The sequence below is a fragment of the Chaetodon auriga genome, chromosome 17 (assembly GCF_051107435.1).
Source record: "Chaetodon auriga isolate fChaAug3 chromosome 17, fChaAug3.hap1, whole genome shotgun sequence".
In the NCBI taxonomy this organism is placed as follows: domain Eukaryota; kingdom Metazoa; phylum Chordata; class Actinopteri; order Chaetodontiformes; family Chaetodontidae; genus Chaetodon; species Chaetodon auriga.
Genome location: NC_135090.1, coordinates 7,734,214 through 7,754,838, shown reverse-complemented (window position 1 = coordinate 7,754,838; position 20,625 = coordinate 7,734,214). Strand labels below are relative to the sequence as shown.

General features: G+C 44.4%; 2 protein-coding genes across 2 annotated transcripts; one reads left to right on the top strand and one right to left on the bottom strand.

The window, feature by feature from the left end:
- Positions 1-180: 180 nt before the first annotated feature.
- mturn (maturin, neural progenitor differentiation regulator homolog (Xenopus)) lies at positions 181-7,440 on the bottom strand. The gene is made up of 3 exons (XM_076754136.1): positions 6,993-7,440; positions 2,731-2,853; positions 181-1,734 (listed from the first exon to the last, which is right to left on the bottom strand). Exons 1-3 carry the CDS (start codon positions 7,149-7,151, stop codon positions 1,630-1,632), a joined length of 387 nt encoding a protein of 128 aa, XP_076610251.1. The 5' UTR covers positions 7,152-7,440; the 3' UTR covers positions 181-1,629.
- Positions 7,441-9,123: 1,683 nt separating this feature from the next.
- LOC143335037 (SH3 domain-binding protein 5-like) lies at positions 9,124-20,000 on the top strand. Its single transcript, XM_076754135.1, has 9 exons — positions 9,124-9,477; positions 10,020-10,082; positions 12,044-12,172; positions 15,737-15,901; positions 16,097-16,227; positions 16,495-16,537; positions 17,177-17,393; positions 17,552-17,932; positions 18,751-20,000. Exons 1-9 carry the CDS (start codon positions 9,394-9,396, stop codon positions 18,951-18,953), a joined length of 1,416 nt encoding a protein of 471 aa, XP_076610250.1. The 5' UTR covers positions 9,124-9,393; the 3' UTR covers positions 18,954-20,000.
- Positions 20,001-20,625: the final 625 nt, after the last annotated feature.

Below are 20,625 nucleotides of genomic sequence, written 5' to 3'. Positions count from 1 at the left end.
GCAGGTCTGAGTGGGCGCATCAGGTGGCGCGTGACGTCAACCCCAGTAAGACCAGCGGGTTGTCTGCAGCGGCTGAGCAGCGGGTCACCAGTCCAAAGCCCTCCATGTTTGGCGCGCTGTGTTCCATTAACTTCAGCCCATTAAGGACAAAAAAAAAAAAAAAAAAAAACACTGAGGGACTCTCTGTTCACACGGTTTATTGAACAATTTCACACACATCTGAGGACAAACAGAAGATACACTGCATGATAAACATTCAGAGAGGCAATAAAAAGACAAACATTTACAAGCCAAAGTAAACGGGCTAAAGATGAACCTCTGAAACAGTCTTGCATGTGGACGGAGTGGATGGAGGCGGCCGAAGCATTGCAGTGCACTGGATGTGACACACAACAACACAATGTGAGAGGAGAGAGAACGGGGATGGCAGAGGGTGGCCCTCAACAAATATTTTCTCTTCCCTGCGATATCACTCAGGGATTTGGGTGTGCGCTTGTTAAATGTACTGTTTAGAGAAATGTGACGAGTAAAGAAATTCCAAAACGACACACGCGGGAAGAGGTTTTGGCGAGCTTTGGGAAGGTATCGCATCAGATTGGGGGAAACTGTGAACCACCAACAACCAGGAAGGAAGACTACAGGGCAGAACTAAGGTGTCATGTGACAATGAGACACCCAAACCAGGAAGGGCTTAAGCTGCAGCATGGGCCTTTGTTGTGACGGTCATGTGATAGTAACTGATTTAAAAACGTCCTCATAAAGTGACTTTAAGCTCTCGGAGGTGTGCTGCCTTGGGGACACTAAGAGACGCACCTCGAGACACGATCCACGCTACTGTGAAGCTGCGCACTCCGATTTCCACACGAGGGGCCGAGAGTCGCTTTTGATTGAAACCCTACACGGCTATTCTAAGTGTGTGTTTAAAACAGGATTGTTTGAGAGCTGCCCCACCTGAATCTACACCTCCTCTCTCCTTCTTCCGTCCGTGAAGTGGAAAGCCATAAAGCTGTTCCCTCCTTCCTCCCCCTCTCTTTATCTGCGTCACTCCAGCCACAAACCGTCAGTTTTCACCCATTTATCTTCCACCTAGCTCTCGCATATACGTGGTGCCAAGAGACAGCTGAGAAAGTAGGTTATCTGTCGCATTCGTCTCCAAACCGAAGGGGGAAACGTGTGTATTGCAGTAACATCTGACTGTATTTCTGCATAACAAAGCCAGCTGAGGCCGATGTCATATTGCTGTGCTGTGGAACTTTAACTAACCACATGGTGAATGATTATGATACTTGCATTGTACATGGCCACTACTCACGTAGCCCCAATGTGTGTGTGTGTGTGTGTGTGTGTGCGTGTGTGTGTGTGTGTGTGTGTGTGTGTGTTTGGTTGGAGGCAGAGGGGCAGGGGAGGGGTCAACACAGTGCAACGCAGTGCACTCTTTGGGAAGCAAAGCCACTGAGACATTCAAGAACATGATGGTGCATTTTTAGCAAGTTGACTGTAGGTAGCTATGTGTGTATGTGCGTGTGTGTGTTTGGATAAGAGTGTGTTGTTAAGTGTTTGGGCAGATGAGTTGAGGCCCAGAGCTCCAGGGCAGCTCTGCCCCAGCTGCAGGCTTTGTCCTGGGGCTCATCACTGCTGGCTGACCCCCATCTGCTGGTGGTCGGGCCCGGGTTCCCCCTCCATGTCAGTGTGGTAATGCTCAAAACTGTCCTCTAAGTCTGGAAGACCCAGCAGCTGACAGGGGTAGAAGAAGAAGAAGGTTGTGTTAGAGGTTGGAAACTGTGCAGGTGTGTGTGTGTGTAAACGTGCTACATCATTTCTGGGTCGGGTGACGGAACTTCGTCATCGTCACTGTGGGTTTGCCCGACAACCAGCTGAGACCCGAAGAAATGATTGATTTTAAGTAGTGAGCTTCAGGTAGGCTCGTTTTGTATCCTACGGTGAGCTGTTTGCCCTTGTTTCCGTTAGCTCAGGTAAGATAGTTTTTCATACCTTAGTTTTTCATTTAGGGTTCATCCCAATTTTCACATTATGTATCAGGTAAATGAATGGATTGTAATGCATTAAGGGGTTTGAAGGGACTACAGTTTTGATTTCAGGGGTAAAAACCCAACATTTTATCACCTTCAAGACCTTCAAGTTTTAATTTAAGTAATAGCTACTGTGTCATTTGTTTAACTCTAGGGTTCTTGCCCCTTGAAAAGCTAAAAATCAATTTAAAACACTTAATTTGTTTCATGAATTATCCCCTTAAAATGCCATTTGCAATACCTTGATTACATCATCATTAATGGCTAAGTTAATGGATTTTTTGGTGTAAAATGGTTAAAGAATTAAGTTTCATAGCGGCAACCTATTGTGATTTTTGAAAAATATCTTGAAATATTGTTTATTTCTTGTCTTTCCTCTTCACATTTACCAAAAAAAGCCTGAGGAAGAAAGTGTCAAGCAGTGTAAAAGCACTCGTCAAATTCAGCTTTCATGAAAATAACAGTACTCCTACCAGTCAAATAGAAAAGAAGGACGTGATAAAAGGCCTTGACTCAGGTTTTATATCCTGCTGATCTTTTGTACCATTTGCCGGTAAGCAAGACACATTAAAATGTCAGAATTTTGGGTTGACTTTGGCATGAGAGAACAGACTGTCTCAGGTTTAGACCTAAACTCAGCAAGCAGAGATGGCTGCGCTGTGGTTGATGCAGTGTGAGAGTCACTCTTTTGTTTCCTTACAGGCCTGAAGGACGTGAAGACCTTCTCCAGCACCTCCAGCAGAGTCTTCTTCCCGCAGGAGGAGATGTAGTCCTGGGCCAGCTGTAGGAAGGGAAGGCAGTCCTCACTCTCACTCCACACATGCTACAGACACAGATAAACAAAGGTTAGCACACATTCATGCATGTAGGCAAATGGGTTTAACAATGTACACCAGATGACGTAATACTGTCACACTTCCTCCACCTGTGTAGCCTCTGCAGGCTGTACAGTGACATACAACTTGCTGAAACGAATAAGTAAACAAGTAAAGCTGGGTCAGGGGCAGAACGGCACAGAAAAACTGGAACAAAGCAATTAAACCAGATAAAGAGACATTTCTTCAAGGACACGCAGCAGATAGATGAGGGAAAATAACAGTGGAGATACATAAAGCCCTGAATATTCACCAAGGAGAGGTGTGAGAAAACAACTAGAACAGTAATGGAATGCTGGTCAGAGATGTTAGTGTGCTTGCGGCCAATAAAACAGTATTGAGTTGAGATGAGTTGTAATTCATAGGCATCAGATCAAAGTGTTGTCGTCAGATGAAGATCAGCGTCCTCATCACTGCAAGCTGTGAGCTCCTCAAAGCTGCTTGGGGGAGATTACTGGAGCAATTCCACTGCACTTACTGTTAGTGTTGTTTAATTGGAGTCGAAAGGCCGCACTGTTAGGTTATCTATTAGGTAATGCAAGGGGCGCCTAACCAAGTGTGCAGAATGACCTGGAGGGAAAAGAAGCGGCAGCGGTGTAAAACAAAAGCAGATGATCTCAGTGTGTCCTGAAGTCTGGAGGTTTTTCTAATCGTAGGAGATCATTTGGGATTATTGGGATTTTAGTGTGCATGAACCCCTTAAAACTGGCCACAAAATCATGAAACCTTAATTAACACCTTGAAAGGCTTTAAAATTTCAATTGAGGTGAAGATTTAGGGATTCATTCCAAACATGAGCATGATTAATAGATAAATGGATGCCATGGTGGTTTTAATTTCAGGCACTATTTAAGAGGATTTTAATGAGTGAAAACATGTTAAAGTTGATCGAATGACATGAAAACAATGCCTTTGTATTTTACAATCTATTAATTGTCCTCTTAAATATACCATTACAAACACCTTAATGTCATCACTATTTGTGCGTGAATCATATAGGGACACACCTTCATGTGAGCGTTTTAGGAGTCACATGACAGTCATGTAATTCAGCCCGGGGAAACACTTTCTCCACACTGTCGTAGATAGAGCTAATATTGAGGCCTCCTGCTTGGGCTGCTCACGGATGGTTGTTCCAGTTTTCACACTGATGGATGGATTCTCACAAGGGTGGGTGTGCCTCGGCTGCACCGGCAAAACCTCATCTTTCAAGCCAATCGCTCTTGTTTATCAGCCGCTTAACACTGTATCACATGAGCCGTATGACTAAAAACTGCAAGGACCTACCCTGAGGGACATTACAGAGCGGAGAGAGTGATGCAGCTGCACTGCTATGATGGTGGAACTGATTTCACAGCACCCTCTAGTGAAAGGACAGGGCCATGAAGCACAGTTTTGAGGGGAAAACAAGGTAAACTGAGAAGGGAGAGAGAGAGAGAGAGAGAGAGAGAGAGAGAGAGAGAGAGAGAGAGAGAGAGAGACCCTGCTGATAGCTGTATTGATCAAGTGGGAGTAACTAGATCTCAAGAGTCCTGCAGAGAGAGAGAGTCATTCTAGCTGCTTTGAGTGTGCTTAGCAGAGAACTCTCTCTGTGTGTGTGTGTGTGTGTGTGTGTGTGTGTGTGTGTGTGTGTGTGTGTGTGTGTGTCAGTTGGCATGCATTAGAATCCAAAACAGGAGAAAAACTGACAGTTGTGAGGGAGATAAAGTGAAACAAAAAGAAGGAATATTGAAGACAGAAGTTGCCGTTAAGAGAGAATTGACTGCATCATGTATTTATGTGCCTGCATCTTGTGTGTGTTTAACCCTCCTGCTGTGTAATGAAGGGAAAGCCCCTGCTGAAGCGGCCCTGCTCTGCTGTCTGTGGGACAGACCAGGCGAGGCCTGTAAACACAGGCAGGGTCGGTGTGACATCATGTGTTATTGACTGAACGGAGGCTCTGGCTCCTGGGTCATCTCCATCTGCTCTCCACCCTCTTAGCCTCTGTCACTGAGCAGGAGGAGGGAGGTGGGTGGGTCTTGCCTCAGGAGCTTTAGAGCTCACACCACCACCACTGCACCACACCAGTACAGGATCTACTACACTGTGTCTGCGGATGATGAGGGAGGTGCTGCCACTGAAGACACAGAGCTCACATCATCCATGTTGTGTCTGGAGTTTGGGAGATTTTAAGGACTTAAGGAGTTTATGTTCAACAATGAAACACAAATTAAACATGATGTAAGTCTGATTAGGGCCAAATTTTCAAGGTAGAGCTCTGCCACATCCCATAAACGTCCTTTGCAGTGAAATGTTATGCATTATTTTATTCCAATATTATATTATTACAATACATCGACATTTGTAATATTATGCTCATTGTTATCATTATTGGGTTATCTTGTGGATGGAAGATGCCACCCTAGCGCCCTCTACTGGCCAGCCACCCCTGCTTAAGGCCATTAAAATGTGGCTGTTACTGAAATTTAAAAAATTTAGATGAAGGGGTTTGACATTCTTAGAAATTTCATGTCACGTAGGCAGATGAAAGTAACAGAATCTGCTGTACAGTAAATCAGTGGATTGCCAGCACCCCTCCATCAGCACACCTCCTGCTCCATGCTTCACAGTGGGAGTCACACATGCAGACACCATCCGATCACTCTCTCTGCGACATCATCAGAACAACGTACACATTTCTACTGGTCTAATGTCCGTTCCTTGTGTTTCTTGGCCAGAGCGATTCCCTTCTTGTTGCGGGTCTTCCCCTGTAGTGGTTTCTTTGCAGCACTGGTCCATGAAGGCCTGATTCATACAGTCTCCTGCTGAACGGTGCTGATGGTGAGATGTGTCAGCTGCTTGAGCTCTGTGAAGCATTTATGTGGGCTCTAATCTGAGGTGCCGTTAATTGGTGATTTGTGAGGCTGCTCACTGTAATGAACTTCTCCTCGGCAGCTGAGGTTAACTCTTGGGCTTCCTCCCCCGGGACGCTCCTCGTAAGAGCCACTTTCATCATAGTGTTTGATGGTTTTTGAGACTGCACTTGAAGTTCTTGAAATGTTCGTGATTGAGTGATTTTGATGTGTTAAGGTGATGATAGACCGTTGTTTCTCGTAGCTGAGAGGTTCTTCCATTGCACAGATTACTGCAGTAGTTGAATAGGACTATTTATTGTATACAACACTGCCTCTGCAAAACACAACTGAAGGTCTCACGTGCACGAAGCTACATCATGACGCTGCTAATAACGTGCAAAGTAAAAGGTGGCTGCAATGAAGAATCTAAAATATGAAACATATTTAGCTTTGTTTACAATTTATTGTTTACCACATAATTCCACATGTTCTTTCATACAACCCCAATTCCCAAAAAGTTTGGTGGCTGTGTAAAATAGAAACAGAATGCAGTCATTTGCAAACAAACCTTGTTTACCTACAACAGTTTAATCAATGTTTCTGGAATCAGGATTATGGATTATTTTCATGTCTTCAACATTAATCTATGATGTAGAAAATTATTTTAAAAGACCCCAAAACTACCCAATTACATTATGTCTAAGTAAACATTTCTGAGAGTGGGATTTCATTGAGATAATCTGGAGTCAACAGAAATAATGTCACAACAATGACATTTTAGGAGAAAATATGTTAATTGGCTGTTTATATCTCCACTGATGCAGCTGTTTATCAATCTCAATAGGCCCTGCTTTGTGTCCTGAATGCAACATAATTGTCTGATAGGCTTTTATTTTGAAAGTCACAGGCCTCGTGTTTTTTTAAGCTGTCTAGCTTGATGGTGTTGTGGTTCAGAGGGTTATCGCAGTTGATTATGATGGAGGAAAAACACACAATCGACAGAGGAGGGGGGGTGGGGGTGGCGTGTGCACCCAAACTGAAATGACATCATCCGCTCAGATATTCCCTCAAAGCCCCCCCCTTCCCCTCCTCTCCCGTGTCCATCAGCTGGAAAAACCGGGAACAACTGCCGGGACAACCCCACCTCCAACCCACCCGCGACACACCTACAAGAACACGCGCGCGCACTCTCTATATCACGCACGCTCGCATACGCACGCGCGCAGCTTAAGGCCCTGCAGAGGCTCACTTACGAAATTGTCGGTGCCGCCGGGACACAGCACGTAGAAGGAGACGCCGGGCTCTGCGTAGAAGTCCAGCCGCCTCTCGTCGTCCTCCTCGGCGAAGATGAGGTCGAACGGGTTTTCGGAGCACCACTTCTCCGCCGCCTCCACCAGATGCTTAAACTCCATCCTCTGTTATCCGGTCTGCGGTGTCCCTGGCTCCGGAGCTTGATCTCGATCTCTCTGGCCGTCACGGCGATGATGCTCAAGACACAAAAAACAGCTGATCGGACAGCAGCATCAGCAGCCTCCACTACCGCATCTCCTCTAGTGCACCGTCTGCCTGGCCCGGGAACAGAGATAACACTGTTGGTGCATAGAGCCTACCCGGTCTGGTGCTCATCCGTTCTCAAAGCCCCATTCCTCTCTTCCTCCCCACGTTATGAAATCAGCCCGTCGGTCGCATACATGCATACGCAGGAGGACGCTGGAAAAAACGCGATGACGAACAGTGAAGCCGGGCAGCCGTCCATATCTGAGGCGCTGTATGGGCCGACTCCCAAGGCAGAATTACTGTATCAGTTGAACCTGCTGACTTCATGCTTTTGCTTTTAAATCCTTTTGGATATCTGACATGGTGAAATATAGAAGCTGCTGTAGGAGAATCATATGAAAATTATACAGTCCTGCATAGGCCTATACTACTGTATGTGGAGAAAGGACTCACAAATGATGAGTGCAGCACTACCATGAAATATATTTCTATATGATTAAATCACGGATAAGTTCACCTAAATCACAAAAATAACACTGTTATTTATTGTAGCCCTCATATTTATATCTTCATAGGGTAGTGTAGGTTTTACTGGTTAACAATGAGTAGGCCTAAACTTTAAACCCCCCCTCAAAAAAAAAAACTAATTTAAAAAATCCACTGACAGAGGGACCAGACCTTGTGCAAAAACTTTTTTCTTTTTTATGTCAAAATAGGCTACTCTTTTCAAAGTCAGCAACAATAAAAAAAAAAAAAAAAAAAACATATCATAAAATGGCTTAATAACACAATATTCATACAATCATCACTTCACCCAGGAGCGCTCTATTTTCTCTCAATGCCATACTGGGATCCACTGGTGAACATAAACACCACCAGTGTTTACAGGAATTCAGCCTGCTGCCATTGTTATGCCTCCAGTCTGACCCTCCCTACTCCCAGGAGTCCCCACCACCACCAGAGGGCGAGTGAAACCACCTCACAATCCCGTACAAGAGCCGCGTCAAGCCGGCAGCAGTTTGCGCCAATATGAGCAGAACATTTGTGCCTGTGTCCCGTCAAAATAAAAGCGTAATGTAGGGAAACGGGTGTATTTGGTCACAAAAATGTGTGTGGAACTACATTTTGTGTAGGTGTTGTGTTTGAGGCTAAGTCTATACATCCCAAATTCATAGTGGGCCCTGTAGCCGCAATTGCACAAGTGCAGGCTTTCAGGTGTGCATGTTAGTCACTGTGTGAATGTGGTGAGGCATTCCTGCAAAAGACAGCCCGACTGTCAGTGACACTGCTCTGAATAAATAACCATTAGAAAAAAAAGCTAATTTAAAACAAGCTTAATATATATATGTATAAATGTATATATAATTCTTCTCTCTGTCCCTCTACCAGAGGTCTGGGAGTTTGAGGGCTCTGCACAGTATCTTAGTTGTTCCTAGGACTGTGCTCTTCTGGTCAGAGACCTCAGATCTTGTTGCTCCTTGAATTTGTGGGTCACCAGTGCTCTGATTACTTCTGGTCCCACTGTTGCCTTCACTCCCCACATCTTCTTCAGCTCCTCTTTCAGCTCTTGGTATTTTTGGAGCTCCTTGTGTTCCTTCTTCTTGATGTTGCTGTCACTTGGGATCACTACGTCTATCACTACTTCCTTCTTCTATAGTTTGTCTATCAACACGATGGTTGGTTAGCCACCACCATCTTGTCAGTCTGGATCTGGAGGTCCCACAGGATCTCGGTCATTGTCCACCACCTTAGGAGGTAATTGTAGTCGTGTCATAGCCTGCCTCACAGACACTAATGCAATAGCAAATTGCGCTTTTATTTTGAAAGTCAAAACCAGAAGTAGTCATATTGATCATTATAGTTAGTTTAATAATTTCTTTTCCACAGTTCATCTGCCTTCGATCCCTGAGGTTGAAACCCTCCACAGTGTGTGGGCTGTGTCCTGCGTCCAGACGCGCTCCTCTGCGGACAGCGGCCCGCTCTGCTTCTCTAAACTGAGACCTTCCAAAGCCTGAAGCATGCAGTGCGCTCTGCGTAAAGGTTAGCGAGGGCGGATCACCGCTGGACACCCCCGCCGTCTAGCACCCCGGGGTCGCGCTTTGTTTGCAGTGAGGACCCTCAGTTTCTTTCGCCATAAAGCTCCAGATATCCCGAAAAATGGACCCTTTGCAAAATGGGAATAACGGCGAGGAGGACTCTCAGTGTGCTGAGGAGGAGGAAGAAGTGGATCCAAGAATCCAGGTGAGATTTTTTTTTTTTTTTTAAAATAGATCCAGATGTTGCCACTAGTGAAAGTGACATTGAGATGAACACGTGAAGCCCAATGGAAAGAGCTGTGATGTGTGGAATAAAAAAAGGTTTACCTCACACTTAGTGGACTATATCCAGACCGGAGCCAGTAACATGTGAAATTGTAGTACTTTATTATATCATCACTACATTATAGCAAACACAGTTCTATAAAATAAGTAATTGGTAACCGAATGTGTCAGTTTTGCAATTATAGTCATTATGTACAATGTTCCAAGATGTTTATAAATAGAACTATGAGAATCTGTCTCTTTCTCAGCACACACACACACACACACACGCACACACACACACACACACACACACACGCACACTAAGGGCTGCATGCTCAGTAATTTGGTAAACAGAGGTCACACACAATGTGTTAATCATAAGTTTCCTCTGTATGTGTGTGTGTGTGTGTGTGTGTGTGTGCGTGTGTGTGTGCGTGTGTGTGCGTGCTGTTCCATGCATGCCATGTTTTCTGTAAACAGGGAGAACTGGAGAAGTTAAACCAGTCCACAGATGACATTAACCGCTGGGAGAGCGAGCTGGAGGTAAGACGCAACACCAACCACCAGCACAGTTATCGTCATTAGTGCCTCTCCCTGCTGGGGTAAACACTTCCAGCCGCGGCTGAGCTGTGCTGCAACGACACTCATCTCAAGAAGGCATTAAAAGGCTCACGTTCAGGCTTATAATCCAATGTTTTTCTCTGAATAAATGAGAAATCCTGTCAGTGCTGTGAGATAACTGACTTCCAATATGGTTTTGTGTGTGTCAGAAATTTGCCTAGCAGCGAAGCCACTGCTTAGAAACAGTTTGCATGGAATGTCTTGCAGAGATGGAAATTTTCTAAATGCGGGAGCTGCTTCTGAGGGAAAATTTGGAAAGATTGAAGCAGCAACTGTCACTCCTACATAAAAACACTGCACTGTATGAACTCTCCGTGCTGCAAGAGGCATAGCTATGAGCTGAATGTTAAGTATAATATTTGAATGGAGCATTTGCTCCGATATAAATCCCAAGTTCTCTGCGTACACGTTCCCTCGCAACTCCCAGCCTTCCTTTAAAACAGTGAACACTTTTAAAAAGGACAAAGGCTGTAAATGCAGCGAGGAACAATAGAGAGATCGATGGTAGGTTGTTCTTTGTGTCTGACGGCGCTCACTCGGATTTAAATTTGTGCTCAAAGGGTTACGGTTCAGAAAAAGTAAAAACATTCCAGAGGCAGGCTGCAGTTTTTCTTCTCCTCCAAGAAGGCCTCTTCTGTTTCTCATTAGACCTTCACTCATGTAAGAAAAAAACCAGCACTGGAATAATTCTAACAGCAGACGGAGAGACAGAGGCAGAGGATGGGATTTGTTATGTATTGCTTTGGGCTAACAATTGGATAATTGTCATAGATCCTGGTTATTTTCACCCGTCTGGTGTGAAGGAATCAACTGCTGTATGCTGTTTTTTGCAAAATGTTGTTTTTTTTCCCAACGCTTTGGCCAACGTTTCAAGCAATAGTTGTGTCAGTGGAGTCACTGATGTGAGTATATACGCAGACATAAGCAAACAGAAAAAGAAAGAAGGCCATTCATCACGAGGCAGAATGAAAGCTGGGAACTGAAGAATGTCGAAAGCGCCCTTAGCAGGCTGCAGGCTGTTTTCCTGCAGAGTCTGCAGCTGATTATGGGTGACAGCACAGTAGATCCAGAGGAGTCAGGAAGAGCTGAGGCAATGAGGTTAAATCCATGCTCAGATATGAGGGTCTCGACTCTGGCAGAGACATGAGATAAAGACGTCCAAGCCAAGACTGTGTGCCATCATTGAGTATACTGTGCATTCAGAGTTAACTTCCTGTCACATGCCTCATTACAGGAACAGGAAGTCAGAAAACATTATGGCGTCTCCGGAATTGTGCTTCCTGTAGCGCCCTCTCCCTTGTCCCTCGTCTACCCTCTCTTGTGTTCTCCCGTCAGTTTTATGAGCAGGATGCAGGTGCCGGTGCCGTTCAAACTCTCCTTTCCGTCAAGGAGAGACACAGCTGTACACATACGTTCACACACATACAGTACATACAACTCAGATGGCCTCAGTAACTGTGCCATATAGACAAGGTGATGACAGACCTCATCTATGAATAACACTTCTGCTGTCACAGTGCCATCTTGGGTTTTATGCCAAAAAAATCCACACACACACTCAAATATATATATAATATGTCAGTTATTCTATGTAATTTACTACCAAAGAATGTATGTAAGGTTTGGTCAGCTGACATGTATATTGATGAATTTGCTTGAATTGGGGTAATGGTTTAGTGATGGCTTGAATTAGAAGAGCAGGACACATTGATCAGAGCAAGCAGGAGACTTACTAACATGGCTAAAAAATTCTTATACCTCCTCATTTCTTACAGTAATGCCTCCAGTTTCCACCTCCACAACAGCGTTTAAAACGCAGTATTCTGACTGTAGACTGAAAAATGTTTAAAAGATAACATCTGTGTGTGTGTTTGTGTGTGTAGGACTGCCGTCAGAGGTTTCGTGCGGTGCTGATGGAAGCGACGGTGAAGCTGGACGAGCAGATGAAGAGGATCGGACGAGCTGTGGACGACTCCAAACCGTACTGGGAAGCCCGCAAAGTAGCACGACAGGTACGAACACACACACACACACACACACACACACACACAGAGTCACAGAAGAGGGTTGGAGTGACTCCGAGGTCGGCAGACAGAGAGTGTGAGGGCAGGCTTACTGAGGATTAGCAATGAGAAGTTTAAAGAGCTCAGCTTATATCTACTTAAAGGGAGCGCAGTCACGTGATGTCTATTTTTAAACTCAGTCTTACCTCTGTACGCCATGATAGTGTCACACACACACACACACACACCTACTCAGTGTGGGCAAGAGGAACGGAGATGCACTGAAACTGCTAGACTTGCCATGTTTTTCATAATCTGCCTTGCTTCCTGGCGCATCTTAGAGGTCTGTGTGTTTTCATGCTTGCTGCACTGTTGCAGGTAGATGCCAAGTAGTTCGACTTCCTCTATGGTTGGTGGGCAAAATGTGCTATTCCCTCTCTGCTGGGTCATGTCCTTTACTGTCTAGTAGCTCCAACCCATTGAGGCTTTGATCTGATTGGATAGCAGCAGAAATTTAGAGTCCAGCATGCCCCTCTTCTCCGCCAATAAGGAAGACGCATGTGAGTCATTCATCAGATGGCTGACATTTGTGTGTCAGAGCTGAGCTGTCAAACTGAAATAGATTGCGTGCATGTGCGTGGGTTCGCGTGTGTCCATGTGTTTGTGTTTGTGTGTGTCGCTGTTTATCTCTCGCAATATGACAAAGTACCTGACTGTGGCCTTTGCTTGTGACAGTGACACGTGAGAGTCCAGGATTACTGGGAGGTTTTCAATTTTGAGGGGACCTATGTTCACGTGAAAGGATCAGAAGACCTTCCTAGCTTTGTGCGTGTGTGTGTGTGTGATGGGGGGATTCAATAGAGTAAAGCTGATGATGGCCTCGGGTTTAACTGGTGTGTTGTCTGGTAATGATTTATGGATGAATATTTAATATTTAATACATGACCTATTTTAGAGTCTTACCCTCACTGACCCTACCAGGACACACACATACACACACACACACACACACACACACACACACACACACAATTTTACACTTACCCCCACCCATAAGCCAGTCTCAACCCCCAACCTCCCATGTTTTCCCCCCTATGTACATTCCAGCAGACTGGGGGGAGGTGTATAGGAATTCGCCTCTACTGTCCTATCTTTTGTCCTTTTTACCCAGCATTCTCTTCTGCACCACTGCCTGTCTGTCTGCATGTCTGTCTGTCTGTATCCCTCTGCCAGTCCCTGTTTCAGTCACTTCTCTCCTCACCCTCCATTTCTCACCTCCCAAATACTGTAAATGGGGTGACGTTCCAGAGAGGTGTCAGACAGACTGACAGTGTCTGACACATGAATTCAAAATGAGTCATGTTAGCAGTTGCACACACACATACACACACACACACACACACACAAGAACAACTTTAGTTAGATGATAAGAACTGCCGTCATGCATATATGAGGGTGTCATGGTATTTCAGACCAAAGCCGTCGTATTGTTTGCCTTGGAGACTCAGATACTGTGGGCTCCATTACATCAAGTTAATTAACTGATAACAGTGCTCAGTCATTTGCATGCTGTCCCTTGCTCAGCAGGTGTTTGTGCCTTAAAGATAATGGCAAATTGTTCCCTCGCCTTTGGATGCATGTTACTCACCAGGGTGCATACGCTTTGTCATTTTTTCAGGAAGACAGAAACTCACATGGTCAATGTTTGGTCAGCCACGGTACTGACGACACTATGAACAGGCATTAACCCTGCATGAGAAAGGAAGTGTGCTGCCGCTCTGTCCAGGAAGCCCCGTGAAGGATGGCCACTTTACCGTGACTTTTTATCACGTGACTTGACAAAAACCATTGAAGGATAGCGTTAAAGTCTCAGTTCCTTCTCTGTTCCTCGCTCCTGGTTTCTCTTCATCAAATATCCATCATCCTCCTTCTGTCTTCCCTGCACCCCCTCTCCTCTCTGAGCCTGGGAAATGGGTCAAGTCGAGGGACAAAGACAGGGGATTCATCTTGCCAGTCAGACTCACAGATTAGACGCAAAGAGCAACTGTTATCTTCCCACTCCCCTCCTCTATCTCGTCACCTTGTTGAAGGGGCCTTGACCGCCGTGGATAGCATATCTAAGCGCCGCAACACTCAGATATCAAAACAATGACTGCACAGAGGATGCCAGCTTTTGGATTTCCTATGATTTTTGTGAGACTGTTGGAGCCGTAAACATGGCTGACAGTGGCAGGGGGTCTTGTTACAAAGGTGAATGCAACAGGAAGGCTGTGATAACAAAAAAAAAAAACCCAAAAAATGTGTTAACAGCTGAGAGAGCTACACTGACCTGTTGGGAGGCTGTCATGTTAAAGCAAGAGATTTATCATCCAACCCTGCAGCTCCCCTCAAGTCTACGTACTTGTAAAGTTACAACCATTACTAAATAGGTGAAAATGTGCAAATTAGTACCGAACATCACCACTGTGCTCAACTTGTTTATAGATGAGATATCAGATGAGCAGGTCACATACTGGGTGCTAAATTAGATAAGTTAAAGTGAAAAGACAGTGAGATAACTCGCAAATCCCTTTTCACATGTACTCAATTGAAATCAGTACAACGACAAAATATTTAATGTTTGACCTCATTAACTTCATTGATTTTTGCAAATAGATGCTTATTCTGATTTTGGTGCAGCAACAGGAGCAACAAAAGACGGGAAGAGTTGTGGAATGCTCCAAAAACACCTGTTTGGAACATTCCACAGGTAAACAGGTTGATTGGTAACAGGTGACAGTATCATGACTAGGTATGAAAGGGGCATCCTGGAAACATAAGTGTACACACCACTTACAACGACTGATTACGCTTCAGTTTGAAGACAAATCTGTCCTATTCAACTGTTGCAGTCAACAAAGGAAATCTGATTGGATTTACTCTAACTGCTTAATCTTGGTATTCAGCCAGTACCCTGACCTTTAAATCACGCCTGTTAGAGTGGAGACAGTGGGTCCAAATATGTCCAGCATGATGGGAATAATCCTCCTATTGACTGTGACTGTGGGCCGGAAGAGCCCGCTGACAAAGTGTCAGATTTTCTAAGTGACAAAGCTTCTGTTTGTCTATGAGATCAAGGCACGGTTGTCTCTCTGTGCGTGTGTGTATGTGGGTGTGATGCATAATCTCTTCATCCCTCTATGGCTGTCATAAGCCATCAACTGTGATTCCTCTGAAGGAAATATAGGTCATGAAATACACACAGACACACACTGGATGGAGCACAAGGGCTGCTGCTGCTGCTGCTGCCGCCATGTGAGAACTAAGTCTGCACCAAATAGAAGTTAATAATGAAAATTTTAAGTGGTTTGAAGCTGTCGCAATGCTGTGATTTAAACTTTCTGTCAGCGTTTTCACACTTTGCATGCCATCAGAGTTGAGTGAAATCTCAGTCTATCATGAAACCCTGAGCTCCAACAGCAGACATATATGTCACTTGAAAGCTGCTTTAAATAGTATTCATGCAGCACACTTGTGGCTACCTTGCGTTCACATTTGATGTGATTCTAACCAGCCCCCCCCTCTGAACTCTAGGCCCAGGTTGAAGCCCAAAAGGCCACTCAGGAGTTCCAGCGGGCTGTGGAAATCCTGCGGGCAGCTAAGGAGACCATCGCCCTGGCCGAGGAGAGGCTGCTGGAGGAGGACAGCCGCCAGTTTGACTCTGCCTGGCAGGAAATGCTCAACCATGCCACACAGAGGGTACGTACAGCACATGATGCGAGGCAGCTGAAAAAATCCCGAAAGTTTCCACCCTAACAAGTCATTTGTGGTTGAGGGGGAGGTTTAGGCCGCTACTGACAGAGGGTGAAAGTGAAAGGAGTGGATATGATCTTTTTAGGACTGTGAATATTTTGTTCGGTTTCTACGGTAATCAATCTCTTTGGATCGTTTCAGGTGATGGAGGCTGAGCAGGCACGAACACGCAGTGAAGCTGAACACAGGAAGACAGCCGCCAATTACAATTCCTGTATCAGCCACATGAGGCAGTTAGAGAAGAAACTCAAACGCTCCATCAACAAATCCAGGTCTGTGCCTTTGTTTTCTTTTTTTTCCCCCCCTTTACCCGGCCCTCGCTATGTGAGTGTGTGTTCGAGTGTGAGAAAGAGGGGCGACGCTCATGTCATCTGATGCAGTCCAGATGTTTCATGCGTTGCTTGTGTGGTGTTGGGGTGTGCTCCCTCTGTAAGAGCCAAGGAATGTAACTGCTCACAGAGGAGTGTTATTCTTCCAGAAGTCCTCACAATGTTTCTCCTCCCTCTATCTCAGTTTTTCTTCTTCTCCTCCCCCTGTAGGCCGTATTTCGAACTGAAAGCCAAGTATTATCTACAGCTTGAGGTATGTATGTCAGCAGGCTTTTAAATAATTTGAAGTTCAGATACTCTGCTAAACTTACCCAGTTCAAAGCAGTGTATTTTATACATTTTTGGCCACGCTGATGTCAGTGAATTGATCAGTCCACCACTTTGGTCCAGACTGAAATGTCTCACATTCATCCATGTCACCCTCAGGATAATTTGTAATAACTTTGGTGAACTCTAGCTTTCCATCTAGCGTCATCATCAGGCCAAACTTTTAATTTCTCAAGTACTTAAGTTTATGACCAAATACCTGCAAAACTTCTGACATTCTCATCACCCTCAGCTGCATTTTGTTTGCCATTATTGAGCAAATGTTAGCACGCTAACAAGCTAAAGCAAGATGGTGTACATGTAAACATTATGCCTGCTAAATGTTACCATGTTAGCTGATGCTGACATCAGCACTGAACTCAAAGTATAACTTTGCTATAGTACGGCCTCACCGTGTTAGCATGGCTGCAGTGTCTTAGCCGTGTTAGCTTATGTGTAAATGTCATGCTCACTTAGCCCACAAAACACTTTTCTTGTATATTAAAATGTGTATAATTCATGCGTACTGTACATAGTATTACTAAGACTGTGTGTTTACAAAGAAACTGTGTTTGAATCCTCAAAGCAACTGAAGCGACTTGTGGATGAGCGTCAGGCCAAACTCGTGGTCGCTAAGGCCGAGTACCGTGCAGCGCTGCGCAACCTGGAGAGCATCTCCGAAGAGATCCACGCCCAGCGCCGTTCCCTTGTCATGGGAACCAGGGGGCAGGGTGTTGGTGCGGAGGGAGATGAAGGCAACGAGGACATCGCCAACTTCAAGATGGAGTCAGACGGTCTGTCAAGTGAGTATAAGTGAAGCGTAGAAATGAACAGTTCTCCACTTCATCCATCCACATATTAGTCTTTTTGGTTTTGTTGGTACATCTGTATGTCTGCATGTTTAATGTGCATATCTGTGTGTGTGTGTGTGTCTCTGTGTGTGCGTGCATGTGTGTTTCAGTGGTGTCCGTATCAGTTGACGAAGAGGGCAGTCACAGTAGCAGCTCAGAGGAGGAGACAGACACTCACTCCACCTCCTCACACCAAGCCGTGTCCTCCTCACCTTCCTCTTCCTCTTCCCATCCTTCCACCTCTGCCTCCAACCCCCTTGACATGCCCTGCCCCTACTCCTCGTCCTCGCTCTGCAGCCCTTGCTCCTACCTGCCCCCCTCTCCCTCCTCCTCTGTCCTCTCCTCCTCCTGTCCCAGCGGCCTGGAGGTAGTGAGCCCCTGTAGCTCTCTTGACCCAGAGTCAGTGTACGGTTCTGGGCATGCCTCACCTCTCCTGGGCCCTCGCAGCCAGTGCAGTGGCGCTTCCTCTCCAGACTGCGACCAGGAGAGAGGTGTGTGTTTGTCACATTCGTGTGTACATGTGTGTTGACTTGATTCTTCATCTTTCCTTTGTTTTCGTTTTTTTTTTTATTGTAGCATTGAATAAATAGTTCAGTGCATAGAGCCTGGCTCTGTCAAAAGTTCAAAAATGCATACACCTCTAAAGATAATTATAGAATTTGTTGTTGGATATGGTGAGTGAGCACAGGCTTTGTTTTGTCTGTGTATATGGACAATTTTATCAAACCTGGCAACTGACAAGGCTCCAGGAACTCACAGTGGCTATTGTTGAATAAGATAGGTTGGCAGGTGTAGTGTTGAACTTTGGACAGAGCCAGGCTAGCTGTTTCAGTCGTCATCAAGTGGGTTTGTGAGTCTTAGTTGGATGTTATATCAGATGTAGGATCTTGTACATTATTCATGTGGGAAAAAACTAATTATATTGTCAAGAAATGATTCAGTAACACTTCAGACAATGTGAGAGACTTCATGAATTTACAGAATTCATACACATTGCTTGAAGCAGTGTCAGGTTGAGCTGACAGGTTTCTCTAATATGGCATTGTGCATATTTTTAAAGGCGTAATTTAATATTGCACAACTTTAACTTTGATCCTTTTCTGGCATAGTCCACCATAGTAATACTAATAAAAATGGGATTTGTACTGTAATCATTAAAAAAATGCATAAATCCAGAGGTGGGTAACATTGACTGGAAAGTATTGATAAAGTTCTGTTTCCGTCAGCAAAGACAAACTGTTGCATCCTTGGTTTGCATTATCTAATTAATTCACCTTTGCATGCCCTTCGGTTCATATCTGTTTTGTAGGTGACAGAGCAGAGGGAGCGGAGGCAACATTAGAAGCCGGTTTGAACAAGCTAACCTTTACTGTTGCACAAAAAGAAGAAGAAGAAGAAGAAGAAGAGGAAGAAGGAGCAGGTTCTGGAGATGAACAAGACCCCCATTACATTAATCCAGAAATTTCCTCTCCCAGCTCAGCCACTGCTATTCTACTACTCAACAGTGTCTAATGAACATATTGAACAACATGAAGCACTCCTTGTGCCCAGCTTCAAGCCTCTAACTGGACTGCGTGGCTGAAGTTATGAAGCAGGCCAGGATGAAGTGCGCACTCCCAACTCCAACCAGCCGTTATGTCTCCATATTGTCTAAACATCAGATGGTGTCATATTAAAGGTGCTATACGTAGTGTATTTGAACATCAGTACATTGTTGTCAAATAAATTGTGAATACGTGGATGTATTATAAACAAATAAGAGCAGGGGTAGGATGATTCGTAATTTGTATTATTAGTGCTGGCAACATTGATTTCCTGTTTACTTCCTGTTGCGAAGGAAGCAAAGCTCTGTTTCAGCTAAAGGAGCAACTATTTTGTTCCATAAAGAAATCTGTGTTGCACAGACAGACAAAGTTTCTTTCCAGTCGCATACTGTAGAGGCTGTCAATCCTCTCAACAATGGTTTTAACTTGTCTACAACTTTATAGTGACGTGTCAAAATTAAACATTTATTGATGTTTATATGCCACAGTTTGCACCACTAAGGGACGTTTTGTATTAATGTGAACATTGAACCTCTTTTGTGGATCAGAACCTCCAAATGAAGAACAAAATGGGACAAAACAAGCTGTGGGATGTTGGAATATGTCTTGTTCTGCCTTATTTATTGAGCTCCTCCCGTAAGTCCTAAATGTCAAATGTAGAGACTATTTTGAGGAATATTTGTCAAGGAAGAAAGTGGAGTGCAAGCAGTACTCTGAGCACTAACCTAAAGAAGAGACTGCCTTCGGACTGGACTGAACCTTTTGTGACACAAATGGTCTTCCATTTGGATTCGTGAATGAGTGAGTGAATGTATTCTTGAGTACAGCCCACCGTCTGAGGCGGTGGTGACTGAGCTAAAGATTTTTTGAGTGTGTATCTGTTGTGCCCTATTACTACCCTGTACTACAGATATTCTATATTTATACTCCTGTATTCTTGTATATGGACAGTGTTTTGTGATTACTGTTGTTACTGTTTAAAACAAAATAAGCAATAAACATGTGCTACATGTAACTGATTATTTTTTTACATCAGTCTTTGATGATGTCTGTTAGCACTTAAGGTTGTACATCCAAATATTTATCTAATGGTCTAATATTAAATATTAGCACAAAGACTGGAAACAGAGGAAACAGCCAGTCTGGCTCTGTCCAAAGGTAACAGCCTATCAGCACCTCAGAGCTCACTATGTTGTGTATATAAAATTGAAGTATAAAGATAACAATTGGCCATTTTAAAGGGGGTTATATGCTTGGCTATTTCTTGGCTCTGAGGAGACACCAGGAAGTTGCTGGTCCCAGCAAAGAAGCAGCCCCAAAAATAAGTGTATTTCACAAACTCTCGATATATTCCTTCAATATTAAACAGACACGTCCAGATAATCTTGTTAGTGACATCACACAATAACCAACCAGTTTTGCTGAATCAGAATTACAGCAACAGTAGGAAATTGAAACCTGAACATGTGAAATACAAAGTGTAGATAAGAGGGGTGCAGCTTTAATGTTTATGGATATGTAAAACAATCCGTCAGTGCAACCTCACTTTAAATTAACTGTAATATTTTTCTCCACTTTTCCAGTCTTTACCATTAATCTGATCACATTTCCATAGAAAATCTAACATGATGTGAACTTAA

Coding starts and splice junctions, on each gene's coding strand:
- LOC143335037 (XM_076754135.1), top strand. CDS start 9,394: ATGGACCCTTTGCAAAATGGGAATAACGGCGAGGAGGACTCTCAGTGT. Junction 10,083..12,043: donor GCTGGGAGAGCGAGCTGGAG/GTAAGACGCAAC, acceptor TTGTGTGTGTAG/GACTGCCGTCAGAGGTTTCG. Junction 16,228..16,494: donor CGCTCCATCAACAAATCCAG/GTCTGTGCCTTT, acceptor CTCCCCCTGTAG/GCCGTATTTCGAACTGAAAG.
- mturn (XM_076754136.1), bottom strand. CDS start 7,151: ATGGAGTTTAAGCATCTGGTGGAGGCGGCGGAGAAGTGGTGCTCCGAA. Junction 2,854..6,992: donor CCGGCGGCACCGACAATTTC/GTAAGTGAGCCT, acceptor CTGTGTCTGTAG/CATGTGTGGAGTGAGAGTGA. Junction 1,735..2,730: donor TCTTCACGTCCTTCAGGCCT/GTAAGGAAACAA, acceptor TACCCCTGTCAG/CTGCTGGGTCTTCCAGACTT.